At 46.3% G+C, this 26,136-nt stretch overlaps 1 protein-coding gene across 13 annotated transcripts in view; it reads left to right on the forward strand.

The window, feature by feature from the left end:
• zc3h13 (zinc finger CCCH-type containing 13) overlaps nt 1-26,136 on the forward strand; it is a 165,901-nt gene that overhangs the window by 95,294 nt on the left and 44,471 nt on the right. For all 13 annotated transcript variants that reach the window (XM_072514301.1, XM_072514305.1, XM_072514309.1 and 10 more), the window contains 4 exons: nt 4,163-6,235; nt 9,289-9,465; nt 11,003-11,468; nt 17,211-17,308. In XM_072514301.1, coding sequence (XP_072370402.1) covers nt 4,163-6,235; nt 9,289-9,465; nt 11,003-11,468; nt 17,211-17,308 — 2,814 coding nt within the window. The remainder of the gene's footprint in view (nt 1-4,162; nt 6,236-9,288; nt 9,466-11,002; nt 11,469-17,210; nt 17,309-26,136) is intronic.

A 26,136-nucleotide genomic window follows, 5' to 3' on the forward strand; every position in this document is an offset into this window, starting at 1 on the left:
TCAGCACTCCGCCTCTTTCCACTGGTGACAACTGTAGTGACAGTCAGGGTGTATATATCAGTCAGCACCTTCTACACATGGATCAGAGCTAGCCTGGTCTAGTAAGTTAGAGTTAGTACACATAGAGTAGTAGAGTGTCAACACACAGCCAGCTGTATGCATTGTTCCAGAAGTACAATAAATCGTATTGAACCAACGCCTACGTTTAGTGTATGCTTTACCGTTCATCTGCATCCTGTTGCAGTCCGTGTTACCCCAGGCACCAGTCTGGGGGCGTTGGTAACTGCGCCTCTGCTGCTCCCGCTGGCACGGTACTCCACCAGCCCCGTGGTGGTGGCAGCCTTGAGAGTCTTTGGCCAGTGGAGGTGGCATGTGGAACAGTGGGAGCATCGGTCTGGGCCCCAATTTTTGATAACCACCGGTTTGCTCCGGGGAGTATGGATGGGGGGTTCCAGGTATGGTGGAGAGCGGGGATTGAGAGGATGGGGGATGTATTCATAGAGGCGAGCTTTCCGAGTACGAGTGTGCTGGAGGAAAAGTGTGGGCTGGCGAGGGGAAGCGAATTCAGATACTTGCAGGTGCGGGACTTCCTTCGTAAACAGGTGGCAACCTTCCCGCTCCGACCGCTGAGGGGGATTCAGGACAGGGTAATTTCCAGAGGGTGGGTAGGGGAGGGGAGTGTTTCGGACATCTATAAGGAGCTTATGGGGTCGGAGGAGACACAGACCGAGGAGCTGAAGCGTAAGTGGGAGGAGGAGCTGGGAGGTGAGATAGAAGATGGTTTATGGGCAGACGCGTTGAGTAGAGTCAACGTGTCTGCAACATGTGCCAGGCTCAGCCTGATACAATTTAAGGTTGTGCACCGGGCTCCCATGACAGTGGCCCAGATGAGCAGATTCTTTGGGGTGGGGAGGACAAGTGCACGAAATGCGCGGGAGGACTAGCGAACCATGTCCATATGTTTTGGACATGTCCAAAGCTTCGGGGATTTTGGCTGGGATTTGCGGACGTCATGTCCAAGGTTTTAAAAACAAGGGTGGCGCTGGGTCCAGAGGTGGCGATTTTTGGGGTGGGAATCCAGGAGGAGAAAGAGGCAGATATTCTGGCCTTTGCTTCCCTGGTAGCCCGGAGACGGATACTATAGGCATGGAGGGACCCAAAGCCCCCGAAGTCGGAGACCTGGCTATCAGACATGGCTAGCTTTCTCTGTATGGGGAAAATTAAGTTCGCCTTGAGAGGTTCACTGTTAGGGTTCACCCGGAGGTGGCAGCCGTTCGTCGACTTCCTTGCAGAAAATCAGCAGACGGGGGGTGGGGGGTGGGGGGGGGGGGGAATAGTTTAGGTTAGAGTAGGGGGGTAATAAGGGTGGAACCTGTACGAAAGGTAAAATGGTTTTTGCACTGTGTTTATGGTTTCATGTATCTTGTCTATTTTGTTGTTGTTTCTATGCCAAAAATACCTCAATAAAATGTTTATTAAAAAAAAAATAACATTTATAATTCTGAATTCACCAAATGATCAAGAGATAGTCTTTTGATGGCAGAGAGAACAGCAGTACACCTGCTTGATCTGGCTTCAGCTCCAACACTGAAAATGAAACTAAAACACACTCTGCAGCAAACAGCCTAAAACGAAAGTAAAAAGCTGACAGACAGCCCAGCTCCACCCACAGTCTGACATCACTGATAAACACCCATTTCTTAAAGGTACATTTCTTAAGCATCCATTTCTTAAACATACTCTCACATGACAGATGTAATGGTCGTTGATAGGAAGACTAAAGGCATAGACTATTTTCTAAATGGGAAAAGGCTTCCGAAAACAGAAGCACAAAGGAACTTAAGAGTCTTAGTTCGGGCGACACAGTGGCGCAGTGGTTAGCACTGCTGCCTCATAGCGCCGAGGACCTTGGTCCAATCCCGGCCCCGGGTCACTGTCCGTGTGGAGTTTCACATTCTCCCCGTTTCTGCTTGGGTCTCACCCCCACAAACCCAAAGATGTGTAGCAGAGGTAGATTGTGCCTTTATTGGGAAAAAAATGAATTGGGTACTCAAAGATTACATAACAAAAAAGAGTCCTAGGTCAGGAGTCTCTTAAGGTTAACATGCAGGTTCATTTGGCAGTTAGGAAGACAAATGCAATGTTTGAATTCATGTCAAGAGGGCTAGAATACAAGAGCAGGGATGTACTGTTGAGGCTGTCTCAGGCTCTGGTCAGACTCCATTTGGAGTATTGTGAGCAGTTTTGGGCCCCGTATCTAAGGAAAGATGTGCTAGCCTTGTAGAGGGTCCAGAGGAGATTCACATGAATGATCCCTGGAATGAAGGACTTGTCATATGAGGAGCAGTTGAGGACTCTGGGTCTGTAGTCGATGGAGTTTCGAAGGATGAGGGGGGTTCTCATTGAAACTTACAGAATACTGAGAGGCCTAGATAGAATGAACGTGGAGAGGATGTTTCCACTAGGACGAGAAACTAGAACCTGAGGGCACAGCCTCAGACTGAATGGATGATCCCTTAAAAGAGAGATAAGGAGGAATTTCTTCAGCCAGAGAGTGGTGAACCAATGGAACTCATTGCCGCAGAAGGCTGTGGAGGCCAAGTCCCTGAGTGTCTGCAAGACAGAGATAGATAAGTTCTTGATTAATAAGGGGATCAAGGGTTATGGGGAGAAGGCAGGAGAAAGGGGCTGAGAAACATATCAGCCATGATTGAATGGCAGAGCAGACCCGATGGCCAAAAGACTTAATTCTGCTCCTATGTCTTACGGTCTGTTCCACAACATGCCCTAGATGGGTTACTTTTGCCTTGGCAAACTTGCTTTTAGCCAAATTGGTTACTAGCTTGGCCAACTCCAAATGTTTGAATTACTCTTTCCATGGGCTCTTTCCACTTGTCACTGTGCAGTACCACGTTGTCCAAATAGACCACACAGTTAGGCGCTCCAACCACTTCTTGGTACATAAGCCGTTTGAATGTTGCTGGCGCTTTCCTGAGTCCGAACGGCATCACTGTCCATTGATACAACCCTCGGGGTTGTATCAATGGACAGTGTTAACTTGAGTGTTAACAAAACCTGCCAATGTCCCTTTAACAGATCAATCTCCAACAGGAACGGGGCACTGCCGATTCTATCAATGCAATCTTCCAGCCTTGGAATCAGATATGAATCCATTTTGCCAATGGCATTTATTTTCCGGTAATCTGTGCAGAACCAGGTTATTCCATCCGGCTTAGGCATTATTATTACTGGCGAACTCCAGCATCTCCTACTGGGCTCAGTTAAATGATTTTCCAACATATATTGGATCTCTGCTTCTAACTGAGCCAGTTTTTGTGGGTTCAGCCAATATGGATGTTGCTTTATTGATTCGGAGTTTCCTATGTCCACATCATGATTAGTTAATGGAGTGCACCCTGGCGTGCCCCTACAAATCTGCTTGTGTTTTTTCAGTATTTTTGTCAGATCTTTCCACTTCCTTCTAAATAGGAAAACTGGGCCTCCAATTGCTCTAGGATGTCCGTATTTGTTAGACGTACCAATGGAGTGGTCATTCTGTGAACTGTCAACCTCTTCCACTTCTTGTACCACCTGACACACTTGTCCTTTCCTATCCTCTTCGCTACGATCTTATTTCTTCAACACATTTATGGGGCATAAATCAGTCCTCCTTCCCATGGTCTGGAGTATCTATTAGGTAAGTCACCGTACTCACTTTCTCAGCCACCTTATAGGGGCCACTAAATTGCACTTTCCGTGGTTCACCCTGTAACGGCAATAAAACAAATACCTCAGCTCCAGCCTGGAAGCTTCTGGACCTAGCATGTTTGTCTGTCCACATTTTCATTCTTGCTCCTGAAACCTTTAAATGCCCTCAGGCTACCTGACACTTCATTAAGTGCCTTGCTCTGACATCTCTAGATCTAAACATTGTAGCCATTAATTGTCTCAAATTACTGAGGAATAATTAATTAATGCTTCAAACCATTAAGAAAGGATGTGTACCTTATTGTTTTTCAGTTACAGACAACATTCACCATTCAAGTTCTCAACACAGGAACACTTGTAATTACAGATGTTTTATTTGCACAGGACATGTTTTGCCCCGATTAACTAATAAAGCTAATTTAGTTCCAACACTAATTACAAATTTTCTTTTTAGAAAACAGAGGAAAACGGGAACGAGAAAAAGAGAGCAAAGATAGTCGTGACCAGCGGGATTACGAACTAGATCAGAATACTATCCAAGAAAAAGATGAGCGAAAACACAGGGAAAGCCGTGATACTAGAAGCAGTCGAGATCGCAAAGAAGTGAAAGACAGCAGTGAGCGCAGAGAGTACAGGGAACCTCGTGAGACTCGTGACACGAGAGATACCCGAGATTACAGGGACAGCAAAGACTCTCGAGATCTGAGAGAGCAACGTACTGCACGAGATGCTCATGACTATAGAGAAAGCAGAGACTCCCATCGGAAAGATGAACAGTGTCATGAGGACCGTAGTTACAGCCGAAACCAGGGCAGAGATGAAAATTCCCGAACTGACGGCAGGAGCGAGAGCAGGAATGACACCAGAAGTGAGAGCAGGAGCGACTGCAGGAGCGAGAGCAGGAACGACTCCAGGAACGAGAGCAGGAACGACTCTCGGAGCGAAGGAAAGAATGACTCCAGGAGCGAGAGCAAGAATGACTCCAGGAGCGAGAGCAGGAATGACACCAGGAGCGAGAGCAGGAATGACTCCAGGGGCGACAGCAGGATTGACTCCAGGAGCGAGAGCAGGATTGAGTCCAGGGGCGACAGCAGGATTGATTCCAGGAGCGAGAGCAGGATTGATTCCAGGAGCGAGAGCAGGATTGATTCCAGGAGCGAGAGCAGGAATGACTCCAGGAGCGAGAGCAGGAATGACTCCAGGAGCGAGAGCAGGAATGACTCCAGGAGCGAGAGCAGGAATGACTCCAAGAGCGACAGCAGGATTGACTCCAGGGGCGACAGCAGGATTGACTCCAGGAGCGACAGCAGGATTGACTCCAGAGGCGACAGCAGGATTGACTCCAGGAGTGACAGCAGGATTGACTCCAGGAGCGAGAGCAGGATTGACTCCAGGGGCGACAGCAGAATTGACTCCAGGAGTGACAGCAGGATTGACTCCAGGAGCGAGAGCAGGATTGACTCCAGGGGCGACAGCAGGATTGACTCCAGGGGCGACAGCAGGATTGACTCCAGGGGCGACAGCAGGATTGACTCCAGGGGCGACAGCAGGATTGACTCCAGGGGCGACAGCAGGATTGACTCCAGGAGTGACAGCAGGATTGACTCCAGGGGCGACAGCAGGATTGACTCCAGGAACGAGAGCAGGATTGACTCCAGGGGCGACAGCAGGATTGACTCCAGGGGCGACAGCAGGATTGACACCAGGGGAGACAGCAGGATTGACTCCAGGGGCGACAGCCGGATTGACTCCAGGGGCGACAGCAGGATTGACTCCAGGGGTGAGAGCAGGATTGACTCCAGGGGCGACAGCAGAATTGACTCCAGGAGCGACAGCAGGATTGACTCCAGGGGCGAGAGCAGGATTGACTCCAGGAGCGACAGCAGGATTGACTCCAGGAGCGACAGCAGGATTGACTCCAGGAGCGACAGCAGGATTGACTCCAGGAGCGAGAGCAGGGTTGACGTCAGGGGCGAGAGCAGGATTGACGCCAGGGGCGAGAACAGGGTTGACGCCAGGGGCGAGAACAGGGTTGACGCCAGGGGGGAGAGCAGGATTGACGTCAGGGGCGAGAACAGGGTTGACGCCAGGGGCGAGAGCAGGGTTGACGCTAGGGGCGAGAGCAGGGTTGACGCTAGGGGCGAGAGCAGGGTTGACGTCAGGGGCGAGAGCAGGATTGACGTCAGGGGCGAGAGCAGGATTGACGTCAGGGGCGAGAGCAGGATTGACGTCAGGGGCGAGAGCAGGATTGACGTCAGGGGCGAGAGCAGGATTGACGTCAGGGGCGAGAGCAGGATTGACACCAGGAGCGAGAGCAGGATTGACACCAGGGGTGAGAGCAGGATTGACGCCAGGGGTGAGAGCAGGATTGACTCCAGGAGCGACAGCAGGATTGATGCCAAGAACGAAAGCAGGATTGACACCAAGAACGAAAGCAGGATTGATGCCAGGAGTGATGCCAGAAGTGAGTCCAGAAATGAAAGAACAGCCAAGGGGAGAGGTAGAGGATCAGAAGTAACTGAAAAGGGTGAGATTTATATGTTTTATTTCTTATGAATTCCAGGTCCATTACCCATGATTTCCTGTTACCAGCACACACACCTGAGAGAAACTTCCAGAATATTTTCTGATGCAATTTTGCCAGCATCATAAAACCCATAATAAGTTCTAGGTGAGATCTTGCAGCAAGAAATTGCTGCTGGTTATAATAGTGAAATCACAGGGCGGCATGTGGCGCTGGGACTGCGGCGCTGAGGACACGGGTTCGAATCCCGGCCCTGGGTCACTGTCCGTGTGGAGTTTGCACATTCTCCCCATGTCTGCGTGGGTTTCAACCTCGCAACCCAAAGATGTGCTGGTTAAGTGGATTGGCCATTGCCCCTTGATTGGAAAAAGAAGAAAAATAATTGGCTACTCTAAATTTATTAAAAATTAAAATAATAGTGATATCATAAATGCAATTTACAGTTCTGCCCACATTGCTGAACAGTATGAAAAATAATCTCTCATACATCACTTATGTTACATTTGCAAATGTGCTTGTCATTTAAAAAGCTCGCCTCCTTGATTGAATAAATGTTTGTTGCTAAGAGAATGCAACAAATGTTTGTTCTAAAGTTAGTCTCACACTGATGGGTGAAACACAGTCTTGCCTTGAGTCAATATTGTGATATTTCTATGGGTCTGGAGCCACATGTAGGCCAGACCTGGTAAGGACAGCAGATTTCCTTCTTTAAAAAGGCATGGGTGAAGCAGATGTTTTTTTTTTACAACCATCGATGATCATTTCACGGCCGCCATTATTGAGACTACATTTCAATTCCACCAGCTGCCGTGGTGACATTTGAACCCATGTCCCCAGAACATTAGCCCGGATCTCTGGATTGTTAGTCCAGTGATGACATTATGCCACCATCTCCCCCAACCTTAAATTTCCTGGTAGCCTCGATGTAATGGTTGGATTCATGCACATCTGAGTATTTGGAATTATGAAATTAAAATTGATCTTACCAAAAGGTTGAATATTTATGTGTTGGAAATACAATTGCACGCAAGAGTACCATATGCTTGGAATTGGGAGTAGGGGACTAGAGTGACTTCCTCTGAATTGATATATATAAGTGATGCTATTCCCATGAGCAATGATTACCTTAAATTGAAGGAAATTATCCCCTTGTCACACCCATTGATGATTTCACAGAATTTGGAGCAGCTCTGGGTAGCTATCTTAAAAAACTGGAAAACAGCATTGTTCCTGCTCAGTGAGGTTGTCTGATCTTGGTAAAAGAAGGTGGGTGATGTCAGAATTCTAGCAATTTGCTATTTGCAAAATCGAAAAATTGGCTCGTTGGTGTCATTGATACCAATGGGGTGGTGATGTAATGGTATTGCCACTGGACTAGTAATCCAGAGAGCCACGATAATACCCTGGGATTTGTGTCCCACCACGGTAGATGGTGAAATTTGAATCCAATTAATATCTGCAATACCATTAAACGAATGTCGATTGGTGTAAAAGCCCATCTGGCTAATGTCCTGGTTAGCACTGCTGCCTCACAGCGCGAGGGACCCGGGTTCAATTCCAGCCTTGGGTGACTGTCTGTTTGGCAGTTCCTCCGGATGCTCCGGTTTTTTCCCACAATCCAAATATGGGTGGCACGGTACCACAATGGTTAGCACTGTTGCTTCACAGCACCAGGGTCCCAGGTTCGATTCCCTGCTTGGGTCACTGTCTGTGCGGAATCTGCCTGTCCTCCCTGTGTCTGCGTGGGTTTCCTCCGGGTGCTCCGGTTTTCTTCCACAAGTCCCGAAAAACGTGTTGTTAGGTAATTTGGACATTCTGAATTCTTCCTCCGTGTACCCGAACAGGTGCCGGTATTTGACGACATTTTCACAGTAACTTCATTTCAGTGGTTAATGTAGGCATACTTGTGATACTAATAAAGATTATTATAAAATGTGCAGGTTAGGTGGATTAGCCATGCTGATTTGCCCCTTAGTGTCCAAAGATGTGCAGGTTAGGTGGGGTTACGGGGATAAGGCAGGGAAATGGGCCTAGATAGGGTGCTCTTTCGAAGGGTCGGTGCCGACTTGATGGGCAAAATGGCCTCCTTCCACCCTGCAAGAATTCTACGGACATCTGAGTCAAACTCCACTCCAGGATTTAGAGCACATAATCTGGCCTGACATTTCAGTGTAGTAATAAAAGACTAACATCCCTCAACCACCACCAAAACATTATCCTTTTATACCACTACTGCTTATGTTCAAATTACTTCAAAAGTAATCAATTGCACACCATAAGGAGGTGAAAGATGCTATATACAGACAAATTCTTTTTTCCTGGTGTTTCTTCTTGATAGAACTGAGGACCTTTGCTAAACTACAAAATTGCATTTTTATTATCTTTAGGTAATCCATTGTTTAACTGTGTTTGTCAGCTAGTAGAATTTTCCTCCTGGTATGCACCAGGAAAGGTGATTTTATTTGTACTACAACATGAAGAGACCCTCTTCACATGATTTATTTTTGCTGATTTTGTCACATTGACATATTACATTCTCTTCAGTCTTCACATCTTCTAATCTCTGTTGCTACCTGTGCTTCCTGTTTGTCAGATTGGCATAGTGGTTGCCTACACAAAGTGAAAGAGTAATAATTTACTTGTTCTGCTTGTCATACCACACCGCTCTTTATCACAGATAAAACTACTGCTGTTACACTACAGCAAGGATGAGTGAGAAACATTCAACTCTGATTTTGCAACTTTAGGAGCGTGCAATCAATTTTTGTATGTGACCTTCATTAACAGTGAAACATCCTAGTGCTTTTTCTTTTTTTTTTAATTTAGAGTACCCAATTCATTTTTTCCAATTAAGGGGCAATTTAGCATGGCCAATACACCTACCCTTTGGGTGGATGTTTTTTTTTGGGTCATCCTTGGGTTGTGGGGTGAAACCCACACAATCCTAGTGCTTTTTCAATGATAGATTCAAGGACTATATTGTAAAGAGGGCCTATGTGTTTCTGGTGAAGTACTCATTTTGGATCACAAAATAAACAAATCTCTGATCTCTCTAGGGAGCCGTGGAACAACAAGAAGCACTCAATTTGATACGCACAGCACGAGCAATAGTTACCATGAAAACTGGGATACAAGAAGTGGATACACAGATAGAGATCGATACGAACGAGACCAAAACAGAGATGCTTCCTTTGATAGGCGGGGTCACACAGAAAGGGATAGACGTGAAAGAGGTATGAGCAGCAATTGATGGTGTGTTGAAGCCAAATCGGTCTTCAACTTAACCTCCTTCAGATCTAAAAGTGTTTCCGTTGAAAGTTCTCAGTATCCCACCATTTGAATAAGGAAGACCTGTTTTCATTATTGAAAGTGAATGGGAAATTTTGTTCTTGTGCTCTAGACTCGAGGACTTTTCAGGAGTGCCAAGACATGTGCGGAGATGGTAGATAGAGGTGGAAGTAGGCACCCTACATGATAAGGAGGATATCGAGTTGAAAGCTCGGCTGAGGGTCAGATAATATGACTGACAGTCTGGCCAGGGACAGGGAAGGATTTGGTAGCAGGGAAAAGAGATTTTGGTGGAGGGCAGAGACCGTGCTTCCTAGTGTTTAATTGGGGGAAATTTCTGCTCATTCAGTACTGGATGTTTTAACAATTCGTATCTAATCAGAGGCAGTGGAAGAATTGAGAAAAGTGCTGATAAAGTAGAGCTGGGTGTTGTCAGCAGGAATGTGGAACCGGTCTTTGGCCCTTAACTTGCTCAGAGTGGCAATCTCAGGTGGATTGCCACTCTGGATAAACTTGCCCTTGCTAAAATTCCAAAGCCCCTGTCTCACCCTGTCTTCCTCACTCAGGCTGGGTGAGACAGGAGCAGCGAAGCACGCCCGCGTCTGCATCAGCAGGGTGTAACCCGGGAGCAGAGAAGAAAGACTCGCCTCCTTTTAATGGCTCTAGCTGCTGTAAAGGAGATGTTTAAAGGGACAATTTAAACATTTTAAATCCTCAAAGGCAGGGGGAACATCCTTTCAACGTCTACCTTGTTGAGCCCTGTAACAATTTTTTGTATGTTTGAATGAGATTGCACCTCATACTTCTGGAGAATACAGGCCCAGTCTCCTCGATCTCTCCTCTTTGGATAGTCTTGCCATCCCAGGAATCAGTCTGGTGAACCTTTGTTGTAATTCTTCTATGGCAAGTATATCCTTCCTTTGGTACGGCGACTATAGCTGTATGCAATACTCAGGTGCTGTCTCACCAAGGCTCTATACAATTGCGGCAACACTCGTTTACTGCACTCAAATTCTCTTACAATAAAGACCAAAATGCAATTCCGTGTATAATTCTAAAGTATATAGATTTAAATCAACTGTACTGTACCTAAATTTAGTTTTCAGACCTCCAAAGTCCCAAATATTCCCCATAGTTCCACGCTAGGTGCAATTAATTAATTAATTTCATTTTTTTGTTCCCCTTATGAAACATATAAAAGACAAGAAAACTGCCACAAATTAGTGCATATGTTCTTCAAGATGACTTTTAGGCTGTGAAAGAATAGATGTGGAATTTTGCAATAGTAACTTTCAAAAGGAATATGCATATATACTTGAAAAGGAAATTCCTGCAGGGCCACAGTGGAAAGAGTGCAGGACTAATTGGGAAGGTGCCTCAAAAAATGGGCACAGACATGATGGACAAAATAATCAACTTCTTTCCTGTAAGATTCTATATGACTTGTTCTCTACTGATCCACGTACCCTTTTTATTTTACAGACCACACGTCTAGTTCTGCTACACGACATCCAGGGCGGACTGATGATCATGACCATGAGGACAAAAAAGATGAGCGAAGATCAGATCGAGAAGAAAGGAGGGATGATAGGCTAAGGGAAAGAGAACGAGAAAGAGACCGTGACAAAGATCGAGATAGGGACAGGGAACGAGAAAAGGAAAGGGAGCTGGATCGAGAACGGGAGCGAGAAAGAGCCCGTGAACGAGATAGAGAAAAGGAGCGAGAAAAAGAACGGGACAAGGGCAAGGAAAGAGAGCGAGAAAGGGACAGGGAGAGAGAAAGAGAAAGGGACAGAGAGAAGGAGAGAGAGAGGATTAAAGATAGGGAGAGGGAGAAACAAAAAGATTGGGATGAGAAAGATAAAGGAAGAGATGAACGCAAAGATAAAAAGGACGATCTGCGAGAGGACCGAGATTTGCGAGAAAGTCATGGAGAAAAAAAGACGAGGTATATTCATGCTAAGTACATTTGCAAAATTAATCTGTATGCTTTAACAGATCAACTTTTCAGTCTCATTGCGTGAAATGTTTACGGGCAAATTGACTAATGCATGGAATTAAAGAAAAATTTGTTCAAAGACTGGTGCTGTTACTCAATGCAGGCTGGAAGATCATTAATCGATCATCTGCTCCCAATAACATTTTCATGACTTAGCTAAATTTGTGAATACTGGCAACTAATCAATTATCAACACCTATGTAAATTAGCTTTCGCAAAACCACAAAGCAACTCACTAGCTGTTGCATAATTTAACAAACGTCTGGTAATCCTGATTCTTCTCTGAGGAACTAAGTTGAAGTAATGTTTTATTTCAGTAGACCTTTTAAGTATCCAAAATATTACTATAACCTTGGTCCCAGTATGTAATCAGAATGCTACACCAGACTAAGCACCTTTTGACATCCCTAATAAGTAATGTACCAAGAGCATAAACATGAAATTCTTACATAGGAGCATAGGACATACAATAGTAGTTTAAATGTATAAACATGACTACGACTGAGCTGCTTTTTTTTTTAGTGAGACATCCTGTTTGTTACGTACGTTTTCCTATTTCCTTCCTGGGCCTCTCTATGCTATAAACCAACTTGGCCAACAAGACAGGTGAATGATTGAGTGCTGCTCTGTAGTTGGACTCTCGGAGCTGAGCAAGATGCTGATTGGAGTCGTGCTTTTGTTGCCTTCCTCAGGAGAAAAATGGCTTCTTCTTGCTTTTTCATAGTTGTACGGCAGGTATTGGGTACAGGCCACGCGCTTGCCTTCCCTATTAATGCTATAACACATTGTGTGACCAATTTGTATTCCTCATTAAATTAGTGATGGTGCTGCATGATTAGGATGCAGTAAGGATTATTTGAATTATTAAAAGGCCTATTGAGATCAGTTTCCATTCAGGTTTACCATTTTCTGTGGTACATAGTTAATCTTTCTGCATCACTGACACTATATTATGTCTAGAGCAAATTAGAACTTGGTTAAAAACATGATTATTCTATCAATATTATGCACTTTGTCAATGATACCCCAAGCATGAAAGAAATAACACGTCTAAATTGGTCAACGTCAGTTATCTTTAATGTGTATTTGTACGTGCATGGGCTAGTATATAATAAAATCTCATGGAACAGCAAGAGTGGCTTACCAATGATGATGAAAACCCTAAACTGTGGATTCTGCACATAACGTTTGATTACAAAAATGGTTATTTAGATTGAGATATTAAAATTGTTGATTAATGCCTTAAATAAATAATGATGTTCAAACATAAACATGCAAATATGTAAGCTGTTAAGCATTAACTGAGCAAAATATTGTCATGTGAGAGTCCCTTTAAGAAATGGATGTGTAAGCAATGTACCCTTAAGAAAACAGTGATGTCAGAGAGTGGAGCTCAGCTCAGTTCAGCCATTTTGAAGTTTCAGTTTTGGAAAAGAGCTGGTGTGTGTCTGTGTTTCCAAAGATCTGCAGTTAGTTTAAAAAGAGCTTGTGAGTGTCTGTGTTTTGCAGTGAGCTGGATTTGCTGTGATGTCTGCCATAAAAGACCATCTCTGGATCATTTGGGTGATTTAAACTCATATAATAGTAAAACCTTTAACCTGATGTGATTTTGTTTAAAGGTGTTAAGTCTCTTGGAAGTTTGAAGGAACATTTTAAGGAATTATTTACTGTTGCAATATTTTCTGAGTTATCTTTGAAGTAAGGGATGTTAAGAGATCCAATGTTTATTAAAGATGTTAAGTTGAGTTCATGGAATAAATAGTGTTTTGTGTTTAAAAACCCACGTGTCCAGAATTGTAATCCCACACCTAGGGAAAAAGTTGTGTGCTAGGAAAAGCAACAAATCCATTAAAGGGAGAGGTTGGTTGAACTCCGTGATACATTTTTGGGGTTCTCAAAACGCCTCGCCCATAACAATATGCATTTTTAAGTAAGAATTAAGAAAAATTTGAGCTGAATATTTAAAGGATTAATTTTCACCTGAAATATTATTGCTGAAAAAGGAAACATGTTACCAAAGATTTTGACCTTGCATCGTCAGGACAACTCACAAGAAAATACCAACAGTAAAGGGATCAATAGTTTGTACTAATTGGCTGACAAGTGGACTCTGATTGGCAGAGCCGTTTACCATAGGGAATGCAGCAGGAAACCATTAATTGCCAAGCTTTTTGTTCAAATTCAAACCAGGCAGATTCACTGTGATTGGTTATGGTATTGCACATTCTCCCCTTGTCTGCGTGGGTCTCACCCCCATAGCACCAAAAGATGTGCAAGGTAGGTGAATTGGCCACGCTAAACTGCCCCTTAATTTCTGTGCGGAGTCTGCACGTTCTCCCCGTGTGTGCGTGGGTTCCCTCCGGGTGCTCCATTTTCATCCCACAGTCCAAAGATGTACATACAGGTTAGGTGGATTGGCCATGATAAATTGCCTTAGTGTCCAAAAAAGGTTAGGTGGGGTTACTGGGATAGGGGGGAGGTGTGGGCTTGGGTAGGGTGCTCTTTCCAAGAGCCGGTGCAGACTCGGTTGGCCAAATGGCATCTTTCTGCACTGTAAATTCTATGAATTGGAAAAAAACAATTGGGCACTCTAAATTTTTTTTTAATGATTGGATCCGGTAATGTCCTGGAGAAAGAACCAGGAAATGGCTAAAAAGCTTCACAGTTAACTCTTTCCTGCTGCACTCTCCATGGCAACGCCTCTACCATTCAGAGTCCAATTGCCAACCAATCAGGACTTTGAAAGGAATACATGGCACCTCACTCACACTCTCCTCCAACCACTGTCTGCCCCACCTGTGACAGAGACTGTAGGTCATGCATTGGACTTCTCAGTCACCTGAGAACTCAATTTTCGTATGGAAGCAAGTCAGCCTTGACTTTGCGGGACTGCTCAAGAAGAAGTATAAATTGTTGCTCCCTTTACTGCTGGAATTTTCTTGTGAGCTAGCTGTCCTGATGAGTGTAAGATGAAAATCTTTGATAGCATATCTCTTTTCAGAAATATTCATTTTACATTATCAAACGATTATAAATGTTCCTCAACCAAAGTTTAAAAAACAGTCCCAAAAGCCCTATTTTGATTTATTTATTGTCATATGTACCGAAGTACAGTGAAAAGTATTTTCTGCGGCCGAGGGAACGTACACAGTACGTACATAGTAGACAAAAGAATAATCAACAGAGAACATTGACAAATGTTTAAGAAGGGTAGCAAGGATAATCCTGGGAACTACAGGCCGGTGAGCCTTACGTCAGTGGTAGGGAAATTACTGGAGCGAATTCTTCGAGACAGGATCTACTCCCATTTGGAAACAAATGGACGTATTAGTGAGAGGCAGCATGGTTTTTTGAAGGGGAGGTCGTGTCTCACTAACTTGATAGAGTTTTTCGAGGAGGTCACAAAGATGATTGATGCAGGTAGGGCAGTGGATGTTGTCTATATGGACTTCAGTAAAGCCTTTGACAAGGTCCCTCATGGTAGACTAGTACAAAAGGTGAAGTCACACGGGATTAGGGGTGAGCTGGCAAGGTGGATACAGAACTGGCTAGGTCATAGAAGGCAGAGAGTAGCAATGGAAGGATGCTTTTCTAATTGGAGGGCTGTGACTAGTGGTGTTCCGCAGGGATCAGTGCTGGGACCTTTGCTGTTTGTAGTATATATAAATGATTTGGAGGAAAATGTAACTGGTCTGATTAGTAAGTTTGCAGACGACACAAAGGTTGGTGGAATTGTGGATAGTGATGAGGACTGTCAGAGGATACAGCAGGATTTAGATTGTTTGGAGACTTGGGCGGAGAGATGGCAGATGGAGTTTAATCCGGACAAATGTGAGGTAATACATTTTGGAAGGCCTAATGCAGGTAGGGAATATACAGTGAATGGTAGAACCCTCAAGAGTATTGAAAGTCAGAGAGATCTAGGTGTAAAGGTCCACAGGTCACTGAAAGGGGCAACACAGGTGGAGAAGGTAGTCAAGAAGGCATACGGCATGCTTGCCTTCATTGGCCGGGGCATTGAGTATAAGAATTGGCAAGTCATGTTGCAGCTGTATAGAACCTTAGTTAGGCCACACTTGGAGTATAGTGTTCAATTCTGGTCGCCACACTACCAGAAGGATGTGGAGGCTTTAGAGAGGGTGCAGAAGAGATTTACCAAAATGTTGCCTGGTATGGAGGGCATTAGCTATGAGGAGCGGTTGAATAAACTTGGTTTGTTCTCACTGGAACGACGGAGGTTGAGGGGCGACCTGATAGAGGTCTACAAAATTATGAGGGGCATAGTCAGAGGTTTTTTCCCAGGGTAGAGGGGTCAGTTACTAGGGGGCATAGGTTTAAGGTGCGAGGGGCAAGGTTTAGAGTAGATGTACGAGGCAAGTTTTTTACACAGAGAATAGTGGGTGCCTGGAACTCGCTACTGGAGGAGGTGATGGAAGCAGGGACGATAGTGACATTTAAGGTGCATCTTGACAAATACATGAATAGGATGGGAATAGAGAGATATGGACCCAGGAAGTGTAGAAGATTGTAGTTTAGTCGGGCAGCATGGTCGGCACGGGCTTGGAGTGCTGAAGAGCCTGTTCCTGTGCTGTACATTTCTTTGTTCTTCTTTGTTCTTGGTACATCGGCAAACAGTGATTGGTTACAGTGCGGAACAAGGGGCCAAACAAAGCAAATACATGAGCAAGAGCAGCATAGGATGTCGTGAATAGTGTTCTTACAGGGAACAGATCAGTCCGAGGGGGGGTCTTTGAGTCTTTTAGCTGTGCGGATGAAGCAGATTTCTAGCACATTTAGTTAAAAATGAAAAGGTCTTGCGTAATATTTCCTTAATGTTAAAAAATAATTTCAAGAAAATCTTGTGCACCATATACTACGATGGTACATTGTGAAGATTAACAAGTCTGTTTTGCATCAAGTTGGTTGTTCTTGACGAATGTGCATATGGGTACTATAGTGGGTTGAAACACCCTTGGACCATATGAATAGGGGTGGGGGGGCGGTGGAAAGCAGTCAATTTTCCTGCTCTTGAATGCTTTCTGGAAATATGTACTGGGAATGTATGTTGGTAAACCGGTGGGCAACTCACAGGATCAATTGGTGGTAAGGATCACTGCAGAGCCCACTAATTGTAACTCAACGTTCACTGCTGAATGGCAGCAGTTTAGCGTGCCAAAGGATTGTTAGAGACCATGGAACCATGACCCTGCATGGGTTTTATCTCAAGAACTAGAAGAAGAAAATCAGACAATCAATAAATGCAACTTTGACTGAAATAAGTAGAAATTGCAACCTGGACTTTTGTTTAAACCAGGGCTTCGCGAACTGTGGGTCATGACCTCAAGGGATTGTGTGACAAGCCTTTGGGGTCGCGAGTTCACAGGCACCAGCAGGATCACATGAAGTCTGAAACATTAAATTGGAGTGACACCGGGAAAAAGTTTAGCAAGCGCTGATTTATTTACTTTATTGTGGAATAATATAAGCAGCAATAATTTTCTCTAGCTTAATGATGCAGTCTCCAGGAGGGTCTTAACTGGGATTTGGAATCCGCTTCTGACTCCTGTACCACTATTGTGCCAAGATGTACCCAAGACTGCTTCCCATTGATTCAAAAGTGGCTGTATAACTGGATCTTGTGAGTTGCTGTGTGTCCATTATATTAAATTTATACTGATTTATTTCTACCAGAAAACGACCTCGAACTGAAAGCAGCCTCAGTCCATTGGCAAAGCGTATCCGTGAGGAATCTCCTGATAGTGATACCTACAACAGTAGTGATGAGAAAGGTAAGTCTAGTGTGCACTGATTTTATAAACCAAGCTTCTTCAGTCATTAAATGGTGGCTAACAAATCAGCTGTCTATATTCTGTGCACTACTGTGTCCTGGGAAAGGCTTTAATCACCACAACCTCTTCAACACCTGATATGAATTTTCAGGAGGTTTTCTATAAGTTAATTTTTGGGGAATCGTTATTCATAGGGATGTCTACTCTTTCTTATTCATATTCCATGGGTGGAATTTTATGGCGCTGTCGCGGTGGGGCAGGCCCCTAAAATGCAGCAAGCCATTGAAAATTCCATTAACTTTGACCGGACCAAAGGACCCATTGGCAGGACCCACATCGCGGTTGAACACAGATGTGAAAGTGTTGGCTAAGTTAGTGGCGGGGAGGATGGAAATGTGCATTCAGGGGTTGGTCACAGAGGACCAAACAGGTTTTGTAAAGGGCAGGCAGCTTTCCAGTAACATAAGGCGGTTATTAAATGTGATCATGACCCCGTCAAAGGGACGGGTACCGGAGGTAGTGGTCTCTATGGATGCGGAGAAGGCTTTCGACCGGGTGGAGTGGTAGTACCGATTCGAGATTTTGGGATGGTTTGGATTTGGGTTGAGGTTTGTGGCAAGGGTGTGTCTGTTGTACATGGCCCCGGTGGCAAGTGTACAGATAAATGAGATGAATTCACGGAGCTTCGGGTTGCATAGGGGAACGAGGCAGGGGTGTCCGCTGTCGCCGCTGCTATTCGCAAGGGCGATAGAGCCCTTGGCGATGGCCCTTAGGAGGTCAGTAGAATGGCAGGGGATTACGAGGGAGAGTAGGGAACACCGGATGTCGCTGTAAGCAGACGACCTGCTGTTGTTCGTGTCAGACCCATTGGAGGGTATGGGGAGAATTATGGACATACTAGAGAGGTTTGGGGCCTTCTCAGGCTATAAGTTAATGTTGGAAAGAATGAGGTGTTTACGGTGAATGCGGCGGGTCGGGGAGCCAACCTTGGGGTGTTCCCGTTTAATGTTGCCAGGGACAGGTTTAGGTATTTAGGGGTTCAGGTGACGGGGCAATGGGCAACATTGCATAAATGGAACCTGACAAAGTTGGTGGAGGAGGTTAGGGGGACTTTAGGAGATTGGATACATTACACCTGACACTGGTGGAGGAGGCTCCAGGTGATAAAAATAACCGTTCTGCCAAGGGTCCTGTTTGTATTCCAAACCCTCCCGAAGGGAAGCGAGTGCACGTAAATGCAAGTTAGAGACTTTGCACGGAAGGAATGGAGAGGGTTTCCCAAGCTGCCGGAGTATACTCTGTTGGAGTGGTTGCTGCTCCTGGACGTTGAAGAGGAGGGTAAGATTGGGGTTATATACTGGTGGCTCGGGGGGGGGGGGTTGGGGCGCAGGTGGTGAGGATTAGCTGGGTGGGAGGGTAGAGATAGGATGGGATATGTGGAGTGAGGCGATGCTCAGGGTGAATTCGACATTGCCCTGCGCGAGGATGAGTTTGATTCAGTTTAAGGTGGTGCACAGAATGCATATGACTCAGGCTAGGATGAGTGGGTTCTTCCAGGGGGTGGCAGACAATTGTGGCAAGGACCAGCAAACCACACGCATAAATTCCGGGGCTGTGAGAAGTTGGAGAGATACTGGGAGGGGATGTTTGGGACGTTATCAAAGATTGTGGGGGTAGAGGCTGGGCCGGACCCTATGGTGACGATTTTTGGGGTGTTGGAAATGCCAAACTGATGGAGGGGAGGAAGGCTGAAGTTGTGGCGTTCGCCTCTCTTGTTGCCTGACGAAAGATTCTGTGGGAATGGCAGTCGACAACACCATCGTGGGGGGTGTGGCCTGGCTAGGAGATCTGTATGACTTTCTCCGGCTGGAAAAGATCAAGTTCAAATTGAGAGGATCAGTGGAGGGCTTTGAGATACGGTGGAGGCTATTCATGACCATGTTTACGGAATTGTTCGTCGCAGGGGTGGGGAGGGAGGATGGGGAGGGGTGAAAAGGGGGCAAAACCTGCACAAACTGTGAGTTATGGAGGATATATTTTTGTACCTTTGAATATGTTTGGAATAAAATACATTTTTTTAAAAATGTTTAACTTTGAACGGGACCAGAACATCCCACTGGCAGAAGGGGCTGTCAGGTTCTATCCCTTGTTATTCACCTACACATTGGCTGGAAATCTGCTCTTTAAAGCTAGCCTTAAAGTGACTACAAAGCCAGGATTAACCACATGCAGCCTAACTCTCCCAACTTCTTTCCCACTCTGTGAGGTGCTCAGGTTTGTTTTGGCTCTGCACAGCAACATGAAAGCTGAATAGGGTGAAGATCCACAAGCAACATTATGGCAACAGTTCCATTCTGCGTATGATGCCTGCTGAATTTGTATAATCCATTTGGGCTCAATCTTTTGAACATCGTTAAGACCATTTTTTGCTTTACAACGTGAAATGCAATATATGAAATGAAAATCGCTTACTGTCACAAGTAGGCTTCAATTAAGTTACTGTGAAAAGCCCCTAGTCGCCACATTCCGCCGCCTGTTCGGGGAGGCCGTACGGGAATTGAACCGTGCAGCTGGCATGCCTTGGTCTGCTTTAAAAGACAGCGATTTAGCCCAGTGTGCTAAACCAGCCCCTGGTCATTCCCTTGTCTCATTGTTCACTGATTTAGAATAATGGACCATTTCCCTGTTGTTGTGGGCCAGGGTTTAGAGAACCCCAAAGTGTATCATGGAGTTCACCTGACCCACAACTTTTACTAGATTGTGGTATGGGGAGCACACGGCCCACTGTACAGGTGTGGTACAGCAGAAATCGCAAAGTATTTTTTAAAGCAAAACAATGTTTATTCTATGAACTCAAGTTAACCTTTTTAAAAGATACAGTGAACATCTTAGCAACCATTAATTCAAGTACAACCCCCAAAGAATACAACACTAAGTAATTCTTAAGATTTCCTTTTAACATCCATAAGACATTTAAAAAAACATTTTAACAGAAGCACATCAGGTTTAAATTCACTACTGAGAACAGTTATCACTCTGAATTCACCAGATGATCAAGAGGTAATCTTTACATGGCAGAGAGAACAACATTACACCTTCTCTGGCTGACTGCAGCTCAACACTGAAACACAACCCAAAAAACACAGACACACCCAAGCTTTTTTCAAAGTGAAACTAAAAAGCAGAGCTCGAGCTCAGCTCCACCCACACTCTGAAATCACTGCAGTAACATGAGCAGACAAACATTTCTTAAAGTGACATTCTCATGACACTGTCTTTGAATTTATTTCAGAAACTTTGCTTTAGATTATGCTGCAGTAAGCTATTATATTGATCAGTAACAGCACAGAACATGCACTTCGGCCCTCGATGTTGTGCCGAGCATTGTCCGAAACCAAGATCAAACTATCCCACTCCGTGTCATTCTGGTGTGCACCATGTTCCTATCCAATAACCGCTTGAAAGTTCCTAAAGTGTCCGACTCCACTATCACAGCAGGCAGTCCATTCCACACCCTAACTACTCTCTGAGTAAAGAACCTACCTTGGACATCCGTCCTATATCTCCCACCCTGAATCTTATAGTTATGCCCCCTTATAACAGCTACATCCACCCGAGGAAATAGTCTCTGAACGTCCACTCTATCTATCCCCCTCATTATCTTATAAACCTTTATTAAGTCGCCTCTCATCCTCCTCCGCTCCAAAGAGAAAAGCCCTAGCTCCCTCAACCTTTCCTCATAAGACCTATCCTGCAAACCAGGAAGCATCCTGGTAAATCTCCTTTGCACCCTTTCCAATGCTTCCACATCCTTCCTATAATGAGGTGACCAGAACTGCACACACTACTCCAAATGTGGTCTCACTAGGGTCATGTATAGTTGCAGCATTAAACTCAAGCCCCCTTTTTTTTTTAAAATAAATATTTTATTGAAAATGTTTTGGTCAACCAACACAGTACATTGTGCACCCTTTACACAATATTATAACAACACAAATAACAATGACCTATTTTATAAACAAAAAATGAATAAATAATAAATAACAAAAATGAAAACTAACCCTAATTGGCAACTGCCTTATCACAAGTAACACTCTCCAAAAATATAATTTAACAGTCCAATATATAATTATCTGTCGCAACGACCTATACATATTATACAGTATATATTAAAAGAACCCTGAGAGTCCTTCTGGTTCCTCCTCCGCCCCCCCCCCCCCCCCCCCCCCCCGATCCTGGGCTGCTGCTGCTGCCTTCTTTTTTCCATTCCATCTATCTTTCTGCGAGGTATTCGACGAACGGTTGCCACCGCCTGGTGAACCCTTGAGCCGACCCCCTTAGAACGAACTTAATCCGCTCTAGCTTTATAAACCCTGCCATGTCATTTATCCAGGTCTCCACCCCCGGGGGCTTGGCTTCTTTCCACATTAACAATATCCTGCGCCGGGCTACTAGGGACGCAAAGGCCAAAACATCGGCCTCTCTCGCCTCCTGCACTCCCGGCTCTTGTGCAACCCCAAATATAGCCAACCCCCAGCTTGGTTCGACCCGGACCCCCACTACTTTTGAAAGCACCTTTGTCACCCCCATCCAAAACCCCTGTAGTGCCGGGCATGACCAAAACATATGGGTATGATTCGCTGGGCTTCTCGAGCACCTCGCACACCTATCCTCCACCCCAAAAAATTTACTGAGCCGTGCTCCAGTCATATGCGCCCTGTGTAATACCTTAAACTGAATCAGGCTTAGCCTGGCACACGAGGACGACGAGTTTACCCTGCTTAGGGCATCTGCCCACAGCCCCTCCTCGATCTCCTCCCCCAGCTCTTCTTCCTATTTCCCTTTTAGTTCATCTACCATAGTCTCCCCTTCGTCCCTCATTTCCTTATATATATCTGACACCTTACCATCCCCCACCCATGTCTTTGAGATCACTCTGTCCTGCACCTCTTGTGTCGGGAGCTGCGGGAATTCCCTCACCTGTTGCCTCGCAAAAGCCCTCAGTTGCATATACCTGAATGCATTCCCTTGGGGCAACCCATATTTCTCGGTCAGCGCTCCCAGACTCGCGAACTTCCCATCCACAAACAGATCTTTCAGTTGCGTTATTCCTGCTCTTTGCCACATTCCATATCCCCCATCCATTCCCCCCGGGGCAAACCTATGGTTGTTTCTTATCGGGGACCCCCCCAAGGCTCCAGTCTTTCCCCTATGCCGTCTCCACTGTCCCCAAATCTTCAGTGTAGCCACCACCACCGGGCTTGTGGTGTAGTTCCTCGGTGAGAACGGCAATGGGGCTGTCACCATAGCCTGTAGGCTAGTCCCCCTACAGGATGCCCTCTCTAATCTCTTCCACGCCGCTCCCTCCTCCTCTCCCATCCACTTACTCACCATTGAAATATTAGCGGCCCAATAATACTCACTTAGGCTCGGTAGTGCCAGCCACCCCCCCCTATCCCTGCTATGCTGTAAGAATCCCTTCCTCACTCTCGGGGTCTTCCCGGCCCACACAAAACCCATGATGCTCTTTTCAATCCTTTTTAAAAAAGCCTTCGTGATCACCACCGGGAGGCACTGAAACACAAAGAGGAATCTCGGGAGGACCACCATCTTAACCACCTGCACCCTCCCTGCCAGTGACAGGGATACCATATCCAATCTCTTGAAATCCTCTTCCATTTGTTCCACCAACCGCGTTAAATTTAACCTATGCAATGTGCCCCAATTCTTGGCTATCTGGATCCCCAGGTAACGAAAGTCCCTTGTTACCTTCCTCAACGGTAGGTCCTCTATTTCTCTACTCTGCTCCCCTGGATGCACCACAAACAACTCACTTTTCCCCATGTTCAATTTATACCCTGAAAAATCCCCAAACTCCCCAAGTATCCGCATTATTTCTGGCATCCCCTCCGCCGGGTCTGCCACGTATAGTAGCAAATCGTCCGCATACAAAGATACCCGGTGTTCTTCTCCTCCTCTAAGTACTCCCCTCCACTTCTTGGAACCCCTCGACGCTATCGCCAGGGGCTCAATCGCCAGTGCAAACAATAATGGGGACAGAGGGCATCCCTGCCTTGTCCCTCTATGGAGCCGAAAATATGCAGATCCCCGTCCGTTCGTGACCACGCTCGCCATCGGGGCCCTATACAACAGCTGCACCCATCTAACATACCCCTCTCCAAAACCAAATCTCCTCAACACCTCCCACAAATAATCCCACTCCACTCTATCAAATGCTTTCTCGGCATCCATCGCCACTACTGTCTCCGTTTCCCCCTCTGGTGGGGCCATCATCATTACCCCTAACAGCCTCTGTATATTCGTGTTCAGCTGTCTCCCCTTCACAAACCCAGTTTGGTCCTCGTGGACCACCCCCGGGACACATTCCTCTATTCTCATTGCCATTACCTTGGCCAGGATCTTGGCATCTACATTTAGGAGGGAAATAGGTCTATAGGACCCGCATTGTAGCGGGTCCTTTTCCTTCTTTAAGTGAAGCGATATCGTTGCTTCAGACATAGTCGGGGGCAGTTGTCCCCTTTCCTTTGCCTCATTAAAGGTCCTCGTCAATACCGGGGTGAGCAAGTCCACATATTTTCTATAGAATTCGACTGGGAATCCATCCGGTCCCGGGGCCTTTCCCGCCTGCATGCTCCTAGTTCCTTTCACCACTTCTTCTACCTCGATCTGTGCTCCCAGTCCCACCCTTTCCTGCTCTTCCACCTTGGGAAATTCCAGCCGATCCAAGAAGCCCATCATTCTCTCCCTCCCATCCGGGGGTTGAGCTTCATATAATTTTTTATAAAATGTCTTGAACACTCCATTCACTCTCTCCGCTCCCTGCTCCATCTCTCCTTCCTCATCCCTCACTCACCCTATTTCCCTCGCTGCTCCCCTTTTCTTCAATTGGTGTGCCAGCAACCTGCTCGCCTTCTCCCCATATTCGTACTGTACACCCTGTGCCTTCCTCCATTGTGCCTCTGCAGTGCCCGTAGTCAGCAAGTCAAATTCTACATGTAGCCTTTGCCTTTCCCTGTACAGTCCCTCCTCCAGTGCCTCCGCATATTGTCTGTCCACCCTCAAAAGTTCTTGCAGCAACCGCTCCCATTCCTTACTCTCCTGCTTCCCTTTATGTGCCCTTATTGATATCAGCTCCCCTCTAACCACCGCCTTCAACGCCTCCCAGACCACTCCCACCTGGACCTCCCCATTATCATTGAGTTCCAAGTACTTTTCAATGCACCCCCTCACCCTTAGGCACACCACCTCATCTGCCATTAGTCCCATGTCCATTCTCCAGGGTGGGCGCCCTCCTGTTTCCTCCCCTATCTCCAAGTCTACCCAGTGTGGAGCGTGATCCGAAATGGCTATAGCCGTATACTCCGTTCCCCTCACCTTCGGGATCAACGCCCTTCCCAGCACAAAAAATCTATTCGCGAGTAGACTTTATGGACACAGGAGAAAAACGAGAACTCCTTACTCCTAGGTCTGCTAAATCTCCATGGGTCTACACCTCCCATCTGCTCCATAAAATCTTTAAGTACCTTGGCTGCTGCCGGCCTCCTTCCAGTCCTGGACTTCGACCTATCCAGCCCTGGTTCCAACACCGTATTAAAACCTCCCCCCATTATCAGCTTTCCCATCTCTAGGTCCGGAATGCGTCCTAACATCCGCCTCATAAAATTGGCATCATCCCAGTTCGGGGCATATACGTTTACCAAAACCACCGTCTCCCCCTGTAGTTTGCCACTCACCATCACGTATCTGCCCCCGTTATCCGCCACTATAGTCTTTGCCTCGAACATTACCCGCTTCCCCACTAATATAGCCACCCCCCTGTTTTTCGCATCTAGCCCCGAATGGAACACCTGCCCCACCCATGTTTTGCGTAGCCTAACCTGGTCTATCAGTTTCAGGTGCGTTTCCTGTAACATAACCACATCTGCCTTAAGTTTCTTAAGGTGTGCGAGTACCAGTGCCCTCTTTATCGGCCCGTTCAGCCCTCTCACGTTCCACGTGATCAGCCGGGTTGGGGGACTTCCTCCCCCCCCCCTTGTCGATTAGCCATCCCCTTTTTCCAGCTCCTCACCCGGTTCCCACGCAGCTGTATCTCCCCCAGGCGGTGCCCCCCCGCCCATCCCCTCCCATACCAGCTCCCCCCTCTCCCCAGCAGCAGCAACCCAGTAATTCCCCCTCCCACCCCCCCCACCCCACCCCCGCTAGATCCCCCGCTAGCGTAATTACTCCCCCCATGTTGCTCCCAGAAGTCAGCAAACTCTGGCCGACCTCGGCTTCCCCCCGTGACCTTGGCTCGCACCGTGCGACGCCCCCTCCTTCCTGCTTCTCTATTCCCGCCATGATTATCATAGCGCGGGAACCAAGCCCGCGCTTCTCCCTTGGCCCCGCCCCCAATGGCCAACGCCCCATCTCCTCCACCTCCCCTCCTCCCCCCATCACCACCTGTGGAAGAGAGAAAAGTTACCACATCGCAGGATTAGTACATAAAACTCCTCTTTTCCCCCCTTTTTAACCCCCCTCTTCACCCCCCACATTCGCCCCACCACTTTGTTCAAACGTTCTTTTTAATAACCCGCTCATTCCAGTTTTTCTTCCACAATAAAAGTCCACGCTTCATCCGCCATCTCAAAGTAATGGTGCCTCCCTCGATATGTGACCCACAGTCTTGCTGGTTGCAGCATTCCAAATTTTATCTTCTTTTTATGAAGCACCGCCTTGGCCCGATTAAAGGTCGCCCTCCTTCTCGCCACCTCCGCACTCCAGTCTTGATAAACGCGGATCACCGTGTTCTCCCATTTACTGCTCCGTGT

The sequence above is a fragment of the Scyliorhinus torazame genome, chromosome 8, assembly GCF_047496885.1.
Source record: "Scyliorhinus torazame isolate Kashiwa2021f chromosome 8, sScyTor2.1, whole genome shotgun sequence".
Classification (NCBI taxonomy): Eukaryota; Metazoa; Chordata; class Chondrichthyes; order Carcharhiniformes; family Scyliorhinidae; genus Scyliorhinus; species Scyliorhinus torazame.